Consider the following 20,685-nt stretch of genomic DNA (forward strand, 5'->3'; position numbering starts at 1 on the left):
AAATGGGTACATGTATTTTATTACATACTGGGGAGAAGTACTATAATTGCACAAATTTTGAACTTTACTCAAGGAAAAGTAGCAGTGGAAACACAACAGGCTATAGTGTTCATCTTTGAAAAAGGAAAGTGTGTAAGACTGGAGAAAACAAAGCTACTACCACATTTTCTTGATTCTAATTTCTAGAAGATTATTTTTGATGTAGTTCTCTGAATAAGCATGTGAATTGCAATCAGTACTAACCTAAAAAATACAGAAGGAAGAGGCTTTTTTTACACAAATCTTCAATATATATTTTAAACTATTAACTCAGTAAAGACATTTCTGAAGACAGGGAAGTCAACACACTCTTCAAGTATGTTCAGGTGCTTATTGGTGACCTAATCTGATACAGACATAAAAGTCTGAAAAATCCAGGATAGTCAGCATATTTCCTTAATTGCAGCACATTGCAATGCTCTGAACTAAACAGGAGTAGGTGGCAAGTGCTGGAAAGGCTGACATTCTGTGCTACTGAAGAAGGAAAATATAGTTGCTTCACGGAATCAACAGCAAGGTTCACATTCCAACTGTGTAAATAAAGAACCTGAACTAAACTCTGTCAAACCAAGAGTATCCTTTTTTTTTATCATGTTCTTCCACAGGAATTAAACATGGCATCAGAAAAAGCTGAGAAATCTGGAAGGTACTATTTAGAACTTTTTGAGATGCTTAGACAATAAGCTTTCAGCAGTCATTGAAAATAGGAATATTTGTGTTCATACACATGCTAGGACTTTTAAACTCCTCATCACATATTTTTCATCAGTAATTCAAAATCTCTGGTTTATTTATTTATTTATTAAAGATTTTATTTATTTACTCATGAGAGAGAGAGAGGCAGAGACACAGGCAGAGGGAGAAACAGGCTCCACGCGGGGAGCCTGACACGGGACTCGATCCTGAGATGCCAGGATCACGACCTGAGCTGAAGGCAGCACTAAACCGCTGAGCCACCCAGGCTGCCCAAATCTCTGGTTTATTAAAAAAGGTTTGTTTTTCTCATGGATCTTGCAATAGAGACTATTTTAATTCTATATTAGATGTGGATTTACATGGAATTTACAAAAGTAGCTCAGCTGATGTGCCCTTTATCTGAGTCCCAACAGAATGACCATGTTCTTTCTATACATATTGAAGATTTTTAGATTTCCTAAAAAAAAAAAGGTCTAATAACAATCCCTGGTTCTACAAATTTATGATAACAAATAAAACAAATTTCTGTCATACATGATGATCAAAACTATAACAAAATCACATGTGACAGCAAAATTAATCTTTTATTGCAGGAGAATAATGGTGTTTACTACATTTGACATTTTTCATGCAAACATCGTTTTACTCTTTCCACATGTTATTTTCTTAATGTCAGTGATTTTTTTTGCATATGGTTCAGAAACATTTTTGATTATAGCTAGTGAGATATAAACTCAAGCTGCTGGTACATACACCATGGCTTTTGTTTTGACACTTCTCTAGCAAAAGATGACATGTATGAATAACTTGGATCCTATTTTTTAAAGACCTTTTTTTTTGTTGTCGTGGGGAGGAATTCAAGGGCTATTAGACATGGAAATTAGTTTATAGAGAGTTTATCACATTTCCTCCCTGTAAAACTCATAAAAGAGTACCAGAAAGCTATTTATATCATGATGCTTTAGGATTATGCAAGAGGAAGTACGGCTTAATTAAGGGGAAGATGTGGGAGATACAAGGCAGGAATGGGATCAAGGAAACACACATATTAAGGGAGAATAAGGGTCATAATAGTTCCTCTCCTGGATTATTCCTATCCGGCTAAAAATATGCTGTTTATCCCATCATCATCAAAAAACAAAAAACCCTAATTCACCTTCCTCTCCAGCTGGACTTCTTTTCTCTGTGACCCTTTCTACGCACAAGTTCCTGTGCTCACTGTCTCCACTTTTCTGCTCTCTTCTCATCAGACATCTGTACCCAGCCACTGGATAGACTATTCTTGTGGATGCCATCAATTCCAGTTCCAATTCCAAGGTCACTTCTTGGTCCTCACCTCCTTCATGTGAATACTAGCAGCATTTCACATGGTTCTTCTTTTAAGCTCCTCCTCCTTAATTAAGCCCCTTCTGCACCCTGCCTGGCAGGCACACCCTTTCCATACCCACTTTCTACTTCTCCCTCCTTGCTCACTCTGTTCCAGCAACTTCAGCCTCCTCCCTAAATATGCTCCTTCCTCAGGCTTTGTACTTGCTGTTCTCTCTGTCTGAAATGTTTGGTCTCCAAGTATCCACTAGTTTATTCCCTCACAACCCTCAAGTCTCTGTTTATAGTCAGACCACCACCTCCTACAACTCGCTTTTTCCTTCACCCTACTTTATTTTTTTGTCAAAGTCTGCATCAGTCCTCCTAGGGTATGTTAATTTAGATTCAGAAGGCCAGGATTTGGTTTTGTTTACAGCTCCAGTGCCTGGCATATAGTAACCACTTAATAAATTCTTGTTGAATGACCTCAGTAAAACATGCGAACAAGTCATAAGTTCACAGTGAAGAATGCAGAAATGGTGTTCAGAGTTGGAAGAAAGTAGAAGGCACCGCAGGGAACAATTATAAAGGACAATTAAAAGTTGCATAAAAGCATTCTTGACTTCTCATCCCCCTCATGTTTCCCAGGATTTATCTCAGAATCTCCATTCCTTAGAGAAGCTACCTTAGGCTGGAGAACACTGATTTTTAAATAGCCTTGCTAGGAAATTTCTCCTAGAGCAAGAAAGGTGAAGGGTATGGCCTTGCTGATACTGGGAGTGTTAAGAAGTATAATTGGTTGTGTAAGACATAATGCCAGTAAGGGCACAGCAGGAATAACAGATGATGTGGCCCAGGCTGGGCAGGAAGCTCCATCCATGAATGGATGAATGGATGAGATTCTAGAACAATGGGAAGAACCACAAATGTTCTATCATGGTGATGGAGAACTTGATAGTATTTTCATAGCTAACCTTAAATGTGAAGACCCATTACATGGAAAAAGGATTGGATTTGTGTGTTTGAGAAGGAGTAGAATTAGGACTAGTGAATACAGTGCTCAGTCAGCCAGATAACTCTTCATTCTGTGATCCTTTACCCCAAACCTCTGGGGCCAGTTGGATTACAGAATTCAGAACCTTCTAATTTCAGACAGAAAGATGGTACATAACACTACCAAATGGGTCTGACATAGCATGAAGTAATCAAACATGTTACCATTTCTGTAGTAGACATATGAACATTCATAGTAAGTGGGATGAATAAAAAGTTCATAAATAGTCTCACATAAATTGAGTTTGCCAAAAACTTATGAAAAAATGTTTGATGACAGAGGTGTTTTGGATCTCCAAATTGTAGACAAGGAATTATGGCTCTGAACTATAAAACTATGAATAAAGCCAAATCTGTAATAATACTTGTTCTCAGTGTTTGTGAACTCTATTATCCCTGTTAGGGAATTCGCTATACCCTCAGGTGGAAAATAGGAAATGGACACTAATAATTGAGAATTTGGATGTGAACACTTAATTCTTAATTTTTCTTTGATCAGCATTACTAGGAAATTTGATTTTAGTAACTACCTGCAAATGCTGAAATATATATTTTATTGAAGTCAGCACATTTTTTTCCTTTTTACTATGATCCACTAGCTCTCTGATGGTCCCATTCTTGTCTCTCTTAAGCTAAGTGGTTGTGCATGGTCCTTGAATCTCATGTGAATGTTAGGGACACAGTAATAGACCATAACTACTGGTAAAGTATGCTGTGAGTTCTTTTTCTTTATTAATGATAGATGAAGTAGAAAGCTTTTAAAAAAATAGAAGTCAATTTAAGCTTTCTTCATAATAACATCATTTTTACTTATTTGGATTTCTATTTTTTTCCTGAATGGTTTTATGTGCAATTTCCAATAACTCTCGATCCACAGCCCATCCACCTGTTCAGCCATCTAGTCATTTATCTATGATATTAAAAAACAATTGCCTTTTGACTTTTTTATCTAATTAGTCCATCAACATTCTCTAGCTTCTAGTTCATGCTCTAAAATATTTTAAAAAATTAATAGAGACCATAAAAAATAAACCCATGTACAAACTCAATACAGAATTAAGAGTATTTCTGCTCTAAAAACAACACATGAATTTAAGAATACATTGATTACATCTAGGACTTTCAAAATGAAAGCTTTTAAGTTATCTGTGAGCATCTGAAATTCTCTTACCTGCTGAAATACACTTTTTTAACTATTCTTCATCTCATTTACCTCCCCCATACATTTGGAAAACTTTAATGTGGCCAAATGGAATTTTATCAAAATGTTCACCCCTAGGCCAATGTTCACCCCTTTGAACCAAAGAGGTTAATTTTTTTAAAGAAAGTTAAGAAAAACTATGAATATGCTTTCATTTCTGATGTTTTATCCTTGCAATATATGTATTACCTAAATGTATAATGATAATTAGAATATTTTAAAGAGTTAGTACTGCTACTCCTTCCCTTTTCCTCACCTGACAAATTTTAGAGGCTGATCTCCATATACTATATGACAAATTCAAGTTTAGATATTAAAGTCTAGAGATTCTCACAGGCAAACTCCTACTTTTGGATATTTTAAATTCTAAATGAAGGTCTCTGATAAGGATACTAATTCTGACCTGTGGGTTTTTCTCATACTACCAAGCAATTTATTCAATTCTGACCTAGAGATAGCTTTAGATCCCACAGGTTGAGGGCTCAGCCTCACAAGACTGCTCCACCACCCTTCAGACGCCAATGGCAAGTCCAGGTTGTCATTGTACTTCTGAATCACAGGCTAGAGATGAAAGGTTAGAATAACCCCCTCTTTGGGTTCAATTAATTGGTTAAAACAGCTCATAGAACTCAAAGAAATATTTTACTTACTAGATCACCAGTTGATTATAAAAGGTTTGAATTCAGAAGAGCCCAGTGGAAAAGAGGTATAGAGCAAGATGTGTGGGTCCTTTTGGGATTTTATGGAAGCCTTATTACATAGGCATGATTAATTAAATCATTGGCCATTGGTGATTGATTCAGTCCTTCTTCTTTTTCCAGAGGTCAGGGGATAAGACAGAAAGTTTCAACCCTCTCATCACAAGTTTGGTTCCCTGGTCATCCTTAGGTGACCCAAGGGCTTTCTAAAAGCCACCCCATAATATAACAGAAGACATCTTTATAACTCTCATCACTTAGGAAATCCCAAATGTTTTAGGAATTCTGTGCCAAAAATTCAGCTGAAGATCAAATACATATTTCTTATTATAAACCATAATATTACAAAGCCTAAAAGACATGAGTATTAAATATACTTTTAAAAAAGTATGAATGTAATATGGCATAATTTTAAGTTTTATCATTTTTCAAAGTGATGGTAAATGCAGCCCACCTTAGATGCCCATATTATAAAACAATAGAAGAATGTTAATAGGACTTAAATATATGGAATAAAGCACTAATTCATTATTATGATGATAGATTATTCTGTTTATTAAAAAAGATAGAATAGCTGGGGACACCTGGGTGGCTCAGTCAGTTAGGCATCCAACTCTTGATTTTAGCTCAGGTTATGATCTCAGGACATAAGACAGCTCTGGGTTGGGCTCTACACTCAGTGGGGAGCCAGTTTCTCTCCCCTGCCCCTCCCCCATCACATGCTTGTGCTCGTGCCCTCTATTTATATGTATAAAATAAATAAATCTTTAAAAAATTCAAAAGATATTTTTTAAAAAAATCAAAAAGCTGAACTTATGTCTTATTACTGGCTTTTGCTACACATGACTATGACACAAGATTACCCTGATGGAATACTAAATCAAAGAAACTTCTACTGCCCCAGTTCTTTAAATTTTTTTAAAAGATTTTATTTATTTATTCATGAGAGATAGAGAGACAGGCAGAGACATAGGCAGAGGGAGAAGCAGGCTCCCTATGGCGAGCCTATGTGGAACTCGATCCTAGGACTCTGGGATCATGACCTGAGTCAAAGGCAGATGCTCAACCACTGAGGCACCCAGGTGCCCCACCACTGCCTCAGTTCTAATTTGGTAGAGATGAGGGTCATCTTAGGTTAATGGAAGTCAGGGGATCGAGCCCTCTCTAACCTCACTGCCACCTTTCCTTCCAGGGCACTCTCCTATTATCTCATCTCCTACTTCCTGTATAGAAGCATGCCAAGACAGAACAACATTAAGAAGCCCAGGAAGAGATAGTCGTGACCTCTTGGCTCTGGGTTCACTCTGCTCGCCGCAGACAGCTATGGCCTCCACCAACACACCCAGAATTCTGTCCTCTGAGATTGCTACTTTCTGAAAATTACTATTTCCTTATAAAAAGCCAGAGAGCTTGAATCTGCCTCCAAAGGACATGGCAGGTTTACTTCCTGACTGTGCACCAGATACTTTGATTCTCCTCTGAGCCTTAGTTTTTACTTTGCCAAGTGTAACCATCACTTAATTCCATACAATGCAATAGGAGATGCAGCTCATATAGGAGAGGATTGTGTGCCCTTTCTGTAAATGCAAAAGTGGCATGACCCTCATTCTGTAAGGCACAGCTATCCAAACAGGACTTTATATAGCTCAGCATCAAGTTTTAAATCACTCAAAGAAGGAATCTGTAAGGACACATACCAGCCTTTCTCCAGAGAGAGATCAATGAGCTGTGGAGACATGTTGGCCAGGAACACTTTCTTTCATCTAGATATAGAGTGCGACACATGGGTGCCAGTCTGTTATTCCTAAAGGAAGGGCAACCTTTATAATCAATTGGAGGTGGAACATGTCCATGGGTGTGTGGAAGAGGATGGAGACAAAGCTGATGGATTATTTAGAGAATGTTTAACATTATTCAATAAGATAAAATGACAGATGAAATTGATTAAATACAGTTTTCAAACTTAGAAAGACATCCAAGGCATCAAGGATCCTAAGTATTTTTTTACAGTGTCTATTCAGGAGACAAAAGCAAAATAAATCCCAATGGAATGCAATGAAATGAGATAAAATAAAATAAATGCTCACAGGTTTCATGTAACACAACATTCGAAAGGAATAAGCAGACAAACTCTCCATGTATTTATATATTGATAATATTATAATTAGAAAACCTAAACTGCAAAAAAATTACCATTTTAGGAATTATATTTAGGTATGATGCAATTTTCATTTTATAGTTCTGTTACATTATTAGTCTTAAAAATTACAAAACCATAGCTCCTAAAACTTTAAGAGCACTAGAATTAGAAGTGAAACTATGATATGCATAAAATAATAAAAATGATGATGATGATGATGAAAACATTGATCTGAAGGTCCTTTTAAGGAGGAGCAAATGGTAAACAACAGCTTTCTATATAAACCAAAGAATCCAAGCTTATGTGATACCAATTTGCCATGACAGTTGTTCAATTGATAGACACTTGAATTGACTGGAAATGGCAATATCCAAGACCACATTATAATTCCACAGCTAGTTCTTCGGCATCAACAGGGTTGGTTTTCACTGAGTGCCCATTGGCTAAGGTGCACCACATCAATGGTCTGTCCTTATTATTGTCTGCCTTAAAGAAATGTCTTCTTTCCATGGGTCAAAATTCCACTCATGACCTAGCAGCTGCCCATGATTCACATTGTTAACCCAACTGTTTATGACAAGCAGAAGCAAAAACCTTGAGCAGCACATTGGCCAGAAGGCCTGTGGAGTAGGGTCCTGAATGAACACTAAAAAGACCAGGAAAGGGCTGGAGACATTACAGCAAGAGGGTGAAGGAAGGGTTAACAAGACAGAAGTGAAAGACATAAGGCTTTACCCCATAGCAAACACAGACCAATTTCTTTCCCTTTTCTTTTCATTTATTTTAACCATTTATTATATCCACTATTTTTGTAGATATTTATCACTTCATCAGAAATATAAGTTAGGAAAACTTGACAATCCCCTCCCATGGAGATAAGATTTGAAAAAAATGTTTATTTGCAGTAGATGAATAATTTCAAAATACACACATACGTAAACACACACAATATCTATTACATTGTGTGTATTTTTAACATGACTTGTGATTTCCTGAAATGGATTTACATAGAAAAAGCACTAGTTCATTTCATCACTAGAGTCAAGTTATTATAAATTATTAATCATCTAAATTGATGGGGGCCTTTCTGATTTTGAACTGAGCTATACAATTTTACTTTTTTTTTTTTTTTTTTTTTTTTTACAGATTTTGCCAACAGATTTATCTCTCTATTTTTGATTTAGCTAATGTTCATGTTAGTAGTTAAAAGACTTATGTGGTCTGTGTTTATGTTTAGAGCTCTGATGTGAGAGATCTATTTACTTAAAAAATAAAGGCTTATTGAGTTATTAACATCCTGTAAAATTTACCCATTTAAAGTGGACATTCAATGTTTCTTTTAGTATATTCACAGGGTTGTGCAGCCATCTAATTCTAGAACATCCCATATATTCCAAAGAAACTTCACTAACGATCCCTCTCCTCTCCCTCAACCCCTGACACAACTAATCTACTTTCAGACCCTATATATTTGACAATTCTGGACATTTCATATAAATCAAATCATACTATATATAGCCTTTTGTGACTGTCTTCTTATTTTCAAGGCTCATTCATGGCACAGCATATGTATCAGTGCTCCATTTCTTTTTATTGCCAAATAATATTCCATTGTAATATTCACATTTTATTTATCCACTCATCAGTTGATGGACATTTGAGTAGTTTCCATCTTTTGGATATTATGAATGATGCTGCCATGATCACATATGTACAAGCGTTTGGGTGGATGTATGCTTTTACTTCTCTTTGGTATAAACCTAGGAAGAAGTTCCTGGGTCCCACAGTAACTCCAGGTTTAATTTTCTTAGGGGATGCCTAACCGTTTTCCAAAGTGGTTGAACCATTGCCACATTCCCACCAGCAGTGTGAGAGTTTCACAAGTTCTCCTCATCTTCCCCAACACTTGCTATTGCCTGCTTTTTTTTTTTTTTTTTTGTATAGCCATCATAATGAGCATGTGTCTCTTTGGGGTTTTGATTTACATTTCCATGAAGGATGATGATACAGAGCATCTTTTCATATGTTTATTAGCCATTCTACTTGCTTAAGACCATTCTCCATTTCCTCTCCACAAAGACATACAAATATTACCTTATTTCTTTTATGTGCCCTATATTAAAATACACACTCTAAAATTTCTTCAGTACTGATCTCCATTTTGGTGTCCTTCCACACATACCCTGTCCCCTCTCCACTACACATACATATACACTCAGCACATGCTTTCACAAATGATTTCTTTTAAAATTGAGTTTGATGCCCTCTCACAGTTGCTTCTAAATCAACCAGACTTCAGCAGCAAAACCAAGTAAGTTAATTGCTATTTGTCAAATATAATAACTGCCGACATATCTTGGTCTAAACTTTGCCATCAACTTCAAATCTGTTGTAGAGACCAATACCTAAAACATTGTGAAGACAATCTCTTCCATCTTTACCTCTCATGACTAGTCTATGACTATCCATTATTTACCTTAGAATCCCAAACTTTTAAGAAGCATTTCTCATTTCTCTAAAGCTTCACTATCACTAATGGGAAGAGGAGTAGTGTCTTGAGAGTGGAATCCTGAAGCAAAGCAGGTGGAATTCCCTTGCTTAAAAAGGTCAGAGTCCGTATGGAGAGCATTATAGTGAGAATGAATTGTGGGGAGCCTCTGGCTTCTAAAATTTGTCACTATCTTAAAAATTCAGGCTCTAGCAGAAGCCCACACAAATTTAAGATTTTGTTAATTTGACGTTATACAAATCTAGCAGATCTAGATCTCCTCCTCTAGCAGATTATAATCATGACATTGTTTAAGAATATCCTAACAAAACTTAAAGTGACCCCTTAAAAATACCATCTTGCTTGTAAAGGAACAGCTTATATAGAAATTGTTTTCAGCCCATATAAGCTACATGATGTTATTTTTAATGGGTAATTTGAAATATCTCCTCCATAAAGTATATTTTGATCCAAAACGGTTTTACTACAAACTTTGCTAAGACGTCAAAAACTATTTTTAGCAAACGCTGAAGAGAAATTAATAATTGCTCAGATAACTTTACAAGTCTCTACAAATTTACTGGAAGGTACCTCAATGTTTAAATCCTTTTCAAAGCAAAAATATCTTTGGACAGGCTACTTTCTTGGCTCTTAGTTCTGATTATTTGATGGGGAGCTGGAACCAGAGATTCTGAGGGTGAGTTTCTTCCATTTTTGAACATGAAGCTTTTGAGAAAGGATTTTCTAAGATTTAAAAAACATGTCTTGGAACATGGCAAGATCAAGAAGAAATGCAAAGATCTTTTCCATCCTACGTTCACCTTATGATTTTACATCATTCTTGGAGAACTAAGTTTTGGAAAGTGAATTTCCTAATATCTGAGGTTTCACATCGTTCCCTAACCTTGCCTTTGAAAATCATTTTAGAAGAGAAAGGGAAAGTTTGCATTCTTGATCTCAAACATCCTGGCTAACATGAGCTTGTCAGTATCTGAGCTGACACTTAGAATTTTCTGACCCTCTATAACTAGTAGAGGCTGTAATCTGCAAATAGCAAGTTTGTATAGGTATACCTCCAAAGTATATATCCAACACACCCATTTCCTCTCCTTTCTGTCACCTTCCCCCTGGTCCACAACATCACATCTTTCACCTGGCCTACTATACTAATTTCCTAACTTGTTTCTCAATACCACTGTCCAATTTATTATACATTTGAATTAATAATCTTTTCATTACATGAATCACATCAGGTTATTCCCTTTCTAAGAACCCTTTTGATGATTTTTCTATGGCATTCATAATAGAAGTCAATCTCTTACCATGATCCACAAGGCCTATTTCATTAATTCATCTCATCACCTTCATCTTTCTTGGAGTCCACCCGATCTTTTTTGTCATATTATCTTGAACTCCTACATCTCTGCCTGGCAGGCTCATATACTGTGTTGCCCCTTAACATAGCCGCTCTCACAAATTCTTCAAGTGTCAGCATAAATGTTGCTTCTTCAGAAAGGCCTCCTCTGACCACACTTTCTAAATGAACCTCTTCTGCTTTTTGCTTTGCAAAAATGGCTCATTATTTTCCTCATAGCACTAATTTGAACCTATAATTTAAAATTGTGGGTTTTTTAAATTGTCTGCTTCTCTAACTAAAGGGTAAGAACCATATAGCCAGAAAATTTGGCCATCACACAGTAGGACAAAAGTACCTTTGAATAAATTAATAAATAAGTGAATCGTCTATTATGTCTTAATGCATATTAGTTACTCCTTCAGATCACATTTCCTACACTTTCTCAGGTCCCATTAGCCATGATTCTATCTTGTTTGCCAGCTCTTGTGCCAAAGTTTCTGCTATAAAAAGACAGAAGTAGGAAGAGAATTTCTTTGTGTTGTTTTTCTAGACATTGGTGGCTCAATTAAAGGGGTAAATGGTTGGATAAATTCATTTAATGCTGCAATGCAACAATGCAGTCCAAGAGGCAATTTCATCTAGGAATTCAGCAAATACGTTATTACATAACAATAAACCTTCCTCCCTTACCTCAATTCTTCAGATTTATTTTCAATCGTTTATAACGGTCACTTCCTTCTACACTAATAATGTCCTACTTAAATCTGAACATACAGCTCACTTAAATATAAATTATGGAAGCTGGAACGTTAACATGGCATGAGGTGCTCTCCAATTTAATGCATAACCTTCTAAAGCCAAGCATTGAAATCCTTTCCCTCTAATTGCAGATTTAAGCTGGGCAGAAACCAGACCTGATTACCACGTGCTTGCACAAATTAGAGGAGTAGTTATCCTTTCTCCTGGGTTATCAAAGACTACCTGTCTCAAAATAAAATAAACCTGTAAATTAAGTTAGACAATACTTTAAACATAACCCTTCCTAATGTCACAACTGATTTATTAAATTAAAATGTCTTAAGCCCACTAAACAAAATTTTGAGAGGCTATACTGCACACTATGGGGTTTGAGGTACAGTTGCCAGAGCCACATTATCTTGCCTACAATGCCCTTACCACACTGGATTGCCTGTGAAAATCCTAGTCCAACTCCAGTCTCCTTGTCATAAATCCTCTGGACAGAATTAACTCCTGCCCGCAGTTTCTCCCACTGCATATAACATCATACCCGGCTAGGTTGTTAGCTCAACAAAGACAGGTCTGTCACCAATTGCACGGAGTGTCTCTTGTGCATAGTAAAAACTCCATATGGAATGTGAGAATAATTACAAATAATTTTACATAGCCAAAGACTGCCAAAAAACTAAAGGCCACTTACAACAGAACAAAACAGTGAGAAGTGGAGTTGTTTTTGGGCCCCACTATCTTCTCCAAGAACCACAATCCCATTAAGGTCAAAAAGCACAAGTATTCCCAATCAATCCATACTTCTTTCCTCTAATTAATAAAACTCTTATTGTTCAAGCTCCGTAGGGCCTCATTGGCAGCTAGGTGATACTAATGCTACTGCCTACCTGAAAATAAAAGAGATAAGAACTGCCCATTTCCTGCCATATTAACACTGTGCTCTGTGAGCCTTTTGGAGAGATGTTTAGCAGAGTAAAAAAGGTTGGTTTATCTCACCTTCTGGATATAGTTGAGTTCGTTTTTTGAAATGATTTTTTCATATGTTTTGGGCTGTTCGGTGATAACAAGTCTAGATTTCTTTTTAGAGAAGGGTTTCTTATTAACAATTGTATGTGCCTAGTTCCAAGCATATGAAAAAAACACTTTTTCTGACTCATGACAAAACCAATGGGTCACTTGTCTAAAAGCATTACAACAGGAATTCTTTTGCATAGTATGATGTAAATAATGGAGGGGTGGACTGTGTGAACATTCTTGAACAAGTTTTCCCTTGGACTAAGAATCAAAACATTTTACCTAACCAAAAAGTAACTGAATTACAAAAATGCCTTGTATCCACTGAATACATTCTTAACATGCTTTAACAATATGTTACATTTGTAGGTAGTCATGATCAGGAAATCATTTATATTAAATGATAGAGGAAGAACGATTGAGCATTTGGCATGTAGATACTGTGTTGTATACTCTAATTATATTATCTCACTTAGTGTACACAATAATGCCTCAAGAGAGATTTTACTATTTCTATTTTGCAGTTTAGGACACTATGGCTTTCTATGACTAGGCGGGTAAGTGGAAGAACTAACATAAACATCCTCATGTTTTCCAAACCACATCGATTAGAAAGAAAGCAGACCTTTTTAAGACCTTTCATGGTGTGTAGAAATTCACCAATTCAAGAAATACATTTACTCAGTCATAGGAATCATCAGGACAAAGCCAGAAAACACAAAATTACTACCACTCTATAATCAGAACCAAACAGAAATTATAGGATAAGAAATATTCTTACAGGATTTACAACTTTAAAGATAATCAATCTGTGAATTCCAAATTAGATCAAGGAACAGGGGAAAGTAAACATTCAACTATAGCATGAAACCATTCAGGTTTCTTTCTACCATGCTAAGACATTCTGCTAATTACACAGGTTATTTTTAAAGGCTTAATAAATTTGGGTAATAATAATATTATTTACTTTTTTTAGACATTGCTCTTCCCTACCTAACTAACTCCAGTGACTGCGATGAAGGAGAATGTCAATCATGGCAGCCCTCCTCTCTGGCTGTACATCAGGGTTTGTGAATTGCTGAACAATAGTACTCCAAATCTCTGGCCACAGTGCCTGATCCAGAACTTGGCACAACTCATCTGGAGTTCTTCTTTGGAATTTTTCTAGATTGTGGAGAGTGCTCTCTCCTTCTGGGCTGTGAGAATGTGAGTCATGGCTGTGACCAGTGGCCATGGGGCCACCCTTAAAGGAATAGCCTGGCTTGGAAACTAGGATAAACCACAAAGGAGAGTGATGGTAGGGAGATGAGAGGGGGAGAGAGTGAGAACATGAGAATTAGTGTGAGAGAAAGAGAGAGAGGGAGAAGAAGAGGAAGCAGGATGAAAGAGAACATTTATTAAGACAGATCATGAGAGATAGGCATGGACACATCTGACCAATTCCCACAGACTGCAGTTAGAATTTCTGTATTCAGGCAATCCACACACAAGTTCCATCCCTGCCCTTCTGTGGTTTGACTATCTAAACAATGCCTTTCCTTTTGCCTAAGGTATTTGGAATGGTATTCTTTTTATTACTTACAATGATAAGCTTAAGCTATGTAGAAAAGCATGTTCATTACTTCATAACCTAAGTTCTTATTCCTGTGTCTGTGTCAAATACAATGATGTAACTAGTCAAATCAGCAAATATTTATGGAGATCAGAAGAGTGGAAAGGCACTATGACTTAATGACAGTGAGAGCTACATCAGAAATGAAGATGTGAAACATCTCATTGGGAAATAAAGACTAAAATGCAAATATCAAAATGGTTATGGTATAAAATAAAAACAGACACATCATTAGGCATTATCATAGTATAAAACTGACTAAACAAAATATGCAGATAATAAGTACAGGGTACAGAGGAGGGAACAATCAGGTTGCAGAACAACATCCCATTTTAAGTGCTTGAAGTTAGTGCTATGTGAAGCTCTACTCAGATCAATACAGACTGTACCAGAAGTGTAAGACCCTTAACTGACCACATCCCATTTCCAATTCATGTCTGAGGGTATGAAGCATTCCTAAAATATCCTTCCATTTACCTACAGAAAATATGATACAAAGCTTACACTAGGGTAAAGCTGGCTTCACAGTTGTTGTTTGCACACTTTTGGAAGAGCTCTGTACTTCCTGTTTTGAAATTGTTTATTAATTTTTGAACAAGGGGCCCAATGTTTTCATTTAGCACTGTTTCCTGGAAATTGTGTCACTGGTCCTATATTAAAGGAAAGGGACAAAGTTTCTCTACAAATGAGTCAGACCAATGGTCTTGCTTATCAAAGCAGCTATTTGCCAGGAGGTATAATATATTTCAGAAGTTAAAGGGCAAAGAAGCACTGGCTCACCTGCCACATAGTCCTCCTTAGCTCTTAAATAAAGCAAATGATAGTGAATGATGAGAAGTCTACAGTGAAGAGCACTTGTAATCTGCCAAATCACAACACTGCCACCAAGGGGTGAGCAAAGTCACCAAAGTTTGCATCAAAAAGCAAAATCAACCAAGGGTTGGGTCAAAAAAGCCACAGCATAGTCCTGGGACATGACAAGCATAGGAAGCATCTGTTTGATTTTATGAGATACTCGGTAAAGAAAAGCTAGTTTTGGTTATGTTAAATGCATAAAATATCATGGAACAGTGGATTGGTATCAATGTGTTACCTAGAGACACAACTCTACCTCATGGAGCACAGGCTAGATGAGACTGGGTATCACTGGAGAGTTGTGTAACTGAATTAGTCAGTTTCAACAACTCCCCTGAGATGGCATCTCACCAACTCATGTACTCATGTACAGAGTAAAGGCAAACTACAATGAGAGTGTCTACCTACCTTCTTGCCCTAGGATCTCCAGAGGTGCCACCATAGGAATATGCCAGCCTTTTGCTATGATTTACTTACTTCCCTGATGTGCTAGCAGAATAGTTACTCCAAAACTACAGCTCTACCAGTCTTATCTTGTGGATGCTGACCTCTCCTTACTTCCACTCTCATTCTCTAGCCCCAGCCACAAGCAAATAGGTGTACATGGTGAAATACTCATCTGTCGGGGGCACCTGGGTGGCTCAGTCAGCTGAGCATCCAACTTCTTGATTTCAGTGCAGGTCATGATCTCAGGTCATGAGATTGAGCCCTATGCCAGGCGCTGCACTCAGCGCAGAGTCTACTTGTCCTTTTTCCCTATGCTTCTCCCCCTGCTCATGTTCTCTCTCTATCTCCCTTTCTCCAATCAATCAATCAATCAATAAATAAATAAATAAATAAATATCTTAAAAAAAAAAAAAAGAAAAAGGAATACTTATCTATCAGATTTGTACATTGATGTGACTGAGCTGTTGGCCCTTTTCCGGGGGAATAAACTGAGATTAGAGATGCAAGGAGGCCAATGGGAACCAGTGAGGGACATGAAGGGATATTGTAGGTCCTGGGCTGCAGTAAAAAAAAAAGATTCCTCTTTACAATTTTCCAAACTGACAGCCCTTGCTCGGTAAAAACAAAAACAAACAAACAAAAACAAAAACAAAACAAAACAAAACAAAACAACAAAAACAACAAACAAACAAACAAAAAACCCTCACAAAGATAATATATAGCTAAATTTGAGGACATGAATGACAATTTAATGTGCTTATATTTCAGCAGTTATCTCTCCTATCTTACCTGCATGGACTTTTGACTAAAATTGTGTCTCTTAGGTTAACCCCTAATGAACCAGTTTTAAGTAGAATACTCTCATTATCTTTAGAGTGGATGCTTATTTTCCCTTCTGTTCAGACCACTCTCTTTTTCCATCTACTAGTCACTGAGGTAAAGTTTCTTCTATGATAACTCTATGGAATCTAAGTAATTAATTATATGAGTTAGCGCTCATAGCAGTTTGTGCACTCAATACATGCCAGCAAATTTCATCTTATTTAAGGATGTACTTACAATGATAATGGATAATCACAGTTAGGTGGATAATCACAGTTTGTATGTAAGGAAGACAACAAGCAGAAATTGTGGAATTTTGTGGTATGATGAACAAAGTCCCTTAGAATGTTAAGTTTTCTAAAGATCTAAAGCAAAGTCATTGTTAGTGTAGGGATGTTGGAAAGTACACTAATTGGTTCAGTATTAGGGTTTGGCTTACAGTGCTGATCGTGTTTCATTTTCATTCTCCTGGTAGACCCAACTATTTGGGGCTGCTGTCCTGGGAGGGCTAGCTTTCCTCCTGAATTAATATTTAATACGTCTCTATGGAATTTCATAATCAGTGACAGAGACTTTATTTCATATATTTAAGAGAAAAAAATTTTCTTTCAATCCTGAAAAATTTACTTTAGGAAATGTGGTGTAATTCTACAAGAATCCTGGAAGTTCTTTTAAAAAATATTGATCATCTGTTTCTTGGTGACATCTGGCAGAAATCTTAATACAAATGGTGAAATTTGGACAATATCTTATGAATTGAGCAAAAACAAAATAAAACAAAAAATGATTCATCTTACCTTCATACAGTCTCTGCTACTGATCTTTTGAGGTGAGTAGGTTTATCATCTCAGCAGGGTTGTTCCACTCCACTTACATGGTCTACTTTTGTGTGGTTTCCTCATCACAGAAGTTGTTCTACCAGACGGTGGTCCTGGCAAACCATCTCCCCAGCTATTCTCTGTAGCATCATAGCTTCTATGCCAACCTTTCTTATTCAAACTCCAAATTTTGCCAGTTCTTAGCACCCTGTTTGACTTGATATCCCAGGTTGAGGGCTATCTAATTTTTCATTCAGGCTATAAAAGTTGGCAACCCCGATGGTGTCACACTTAATAAAATACCAGTTTTAAAATGCCATTGTGAAATGAAAAAAACCTACCTTTCTTGTAGAATGAGTTTGTTCTCTTTCTTCCAAAAGTCTTTAAAGTCAGAGCTGAATTCATGCCAGATACTGAAGAAAACATTTGGGGACACCTCCTTCTCTCCAATTTTTGGTTTCATGAAGAAATAGGCTGTAGTCTCCAAAAAGCTGTCAAAGCACACACACACAAGCATAAAAGCTATGATTATTTTCCAATATGGGATATTCTTTCTTCATCCAAATGCTGATTTCATTCATGCAGTTATTGTTACTAAGAAGACTCAGACTCTTCAAGCATGAACAGTAGTCTCTTACGGTTTCATGTTAGAGTTTTGGATACAGATATTAGCAGCTGATAAGAATCATTCACATACTGATAACTATCCTTGATTCAATTCCATTTTCAAAGTGAATCACTAAGTGCCTGACATATTTCAGAAATAAACTTGTAGTCAACTTGGGACATGTTGTAAGTAATGGGTCTATACTTTTTTTCTATACTCTAAAGAAGTAAAATATCAGCCACTTGTCCCCAAACTAATATGTATTCTACATGTATTTTACATTGCTTACATGTACTTCGGCTTCCTACATTGCTGAAGAAAAAAAAAAAGCGAGTCCCAAGAAATGGTAAAGAAGTCTCTCATCAGATCATGGAAATATCATTGAATGGATACCAATATACCAATATGGCAGCCAGCACTGTGACAATAGACAGATAGTGCCAGTCTTTAAAAGGTGCTGCTTCATACTACAACTACATGAGGCTCCAAAGAGTTTCAAAAGGCCTACTTCACAAAGAACATACAATTGGTAAATGGTAGCTTTATGACTCAACAAAAAGTCTTCCATTCCCATAAAAAATGGCCTGGAAAGGACTTAGGCCAATAAAACTGGTAATGTCATAGTGAGACACCTGGGCAGCTGGTCAGTGTATGGCCAGAGTTGCTGCAAAAAAGGAATGACAGTCCAATAGTCTTTGCCCCTCCTTCCCTTTTTTCCTACCCTGGCAGAGGGCCAGCACTTTTGCTGTCACACAAAGCTCAAGTTTGATTTACTATGAAGTAAAAATTTCTAAGGCAATTTGATTTTGCCATATTGCATTGCTTGATTAAAAATATGTGTATATACATACATACATTAACACACATTTGTGTATATATTCAATTTGTCATATAGCTGATTTCAAATCCTTATCCTGAAAAATATATGAAAAATGTCTAATTAAGATGAGCATTAATAAAATGAGACGTGTAGGGTGAATCTGCTCAGAAGGTAAAGGAGACTGAGCATCACACACAAAATCAAGAATTCACAGACACCCTGACTATGACCAATGGGCTAGTCTGTTCTGTTTATAAGCTTGCCTCATGGTAGTCTCTGAACATCAAGATTCCCCAGGACACCAGTTTTTAGATTCTAGGGAGAGATGGCATCACATATTTGATCAAATGTGTAGCTCCTGGGAATTACGTATTTCTCCCTAGTTAGCCTAGCAGGAAAATTGACGCAGTAAAGTCAGTCAGTCCTGAGAGTCAGGCTGTGAAGTGGATATGGTATGTGAGAATCTGGCTGCCCTGAGCTGTCGTAATGACATCAGAATGTGTCCGCAGAATGTGTTGATGGGGTGAGGACTGCCAGGAGAGTAGATGGCAGGGAGCATGAATAGTCTAAGACATATCTGGGTCATATTTTACTAAAACTGATAAAGTATACACATACTTCCATCCTAAGAAAACAGGTCATTCTCCTTATGTGCCTAAAGACTATTTATGACCTGAATGGCAGAAATTAGGTCTCAAATCCTTTATTCTTTCCCATTATTTCTTGGTATTTATACTTCATAAATTGATTATTACAGACCAAGCCAATTTGTTTGAGCAGACATGTCTAAATTTAAGAGTTGGTTCATCTGTTCAGCCACTTAAACCATTTTGAAAGTTCTATTATGAGGCAGCAGGGTATAAAAGAGGGAATATAGGACTTAGAATGAGAAGACACAGGGTATTGAATCTTGACTCTGATTAGCTACATGGACAAACCATTTCACATCATTCTGACTCAGCTTTTTCATCTATAAAGTAGTGACTATAATAAACAATTGAATTCCGAAAAACTAATTTTCTTTCTTTTTTTTTTTTTATTTATTTATGATAGTCACAGAGAGAGAGAGAGGCAGAGACACAGGCAGAGGGAGAAGCAGGCTCCATGCACCGGGAGCCTGACGTGGGATTCGATCCCGGGTCTCCAGGATCGCGCCCTGGGCCAAAGGCAGGCGCTAAACCACTGCGCCACCCAGGGATCCCCTAATTTTCAAATTGTTCTAACACGAGACAAATTTATTTTGTACTGCATATTATTTCCCATTACATATACTGCATATTCTATATTGTATATTAAGAAATACAAATATATATTTACTAAAAATTATCTCTATACTGTAACTAATTCAATTGAAGTTGATTTATTTAAAAATACTCACGTGATCATGTTCCCTAGAGATATTTTTTAATTACTGGCATGCATAGAGGTTTCTGACACTGGTAGTAATTATTCTAATTATTGAATACTTTCCCTTTGGCTTTGTCATATATTGCCTACATAGCTTTGTCTTAAAGCAACTTTTGAGTTTTTCCGTTTCTTCTCTAAAGTGAATGATATGTTTGCTTTTCAAGGTTATCATAAAGATTAAATGAAAAGTACTTGCGTATTATAAACTAAAATAGCAATATATGTATTAACTTTATAAAATCAAGCATTTTCCACTGAGTGCTCTTTGTGCAAAACTTAATGAATTTGTGAGACACATTAGCATCCTACAATTGAATTGAAGTCAATGCATGACTGCTGAGTATGATTGTCAGTGACAATATATATGTAGTCATTTTTTTGGAAGTGGCCACAGTGAAAGAACTTATCAACTAAGTATGACACGAAGAGTAAAACATTATCTGAGGATCCCAAATGCTATCTCAACTGTGTTCAACCACCCCACTCCCTAGAATAAAGCAGAAGCACTTTTCAAAAATAACCAAATAAATTATAGACAATAATTTCTACAAGTTATCAA

At 36.6% G+C, this 20,685-nt stretch overlaps 1 protein-coding gene across 3 annotated transcripts in view; it reads right to left on the reverse strand.

Moving 5' to 3' along the window:
- Nucleotides 1-20,685, reverse strand: part of FMN2 (formin 2) — a 370,841-nt gene that overhangs the window by 13,241 nt on the left and 336,915 nt on the right. For all 3 annotated transcript variants that reach the window (XM_072830426.1, XM_072830427.1, XM_072830431.1), the window contains one exon: nt 17,634-17,783. In XM_072830426.1, the coding sequence (XP_072686527.1) occupies nt 17,634-17,783 (150 nt within the window). The remainder of the gene's footprint in view (nt 1-17,633; nt 17,784-20,685) is intronic.

Source organism: Canis lupus, chromosome 6 (genome assembly GCF_048164855.1).
Source record: "Canis lupus baileyi chromosome 6, mCanLup2.hap1, whole genome shotgun sequence".
Lineage (NCBI taxonomy): Eukaryota > Metazoa > Chordata > Mammalia > Carnivora > Canidae > Canis > Canis lupus.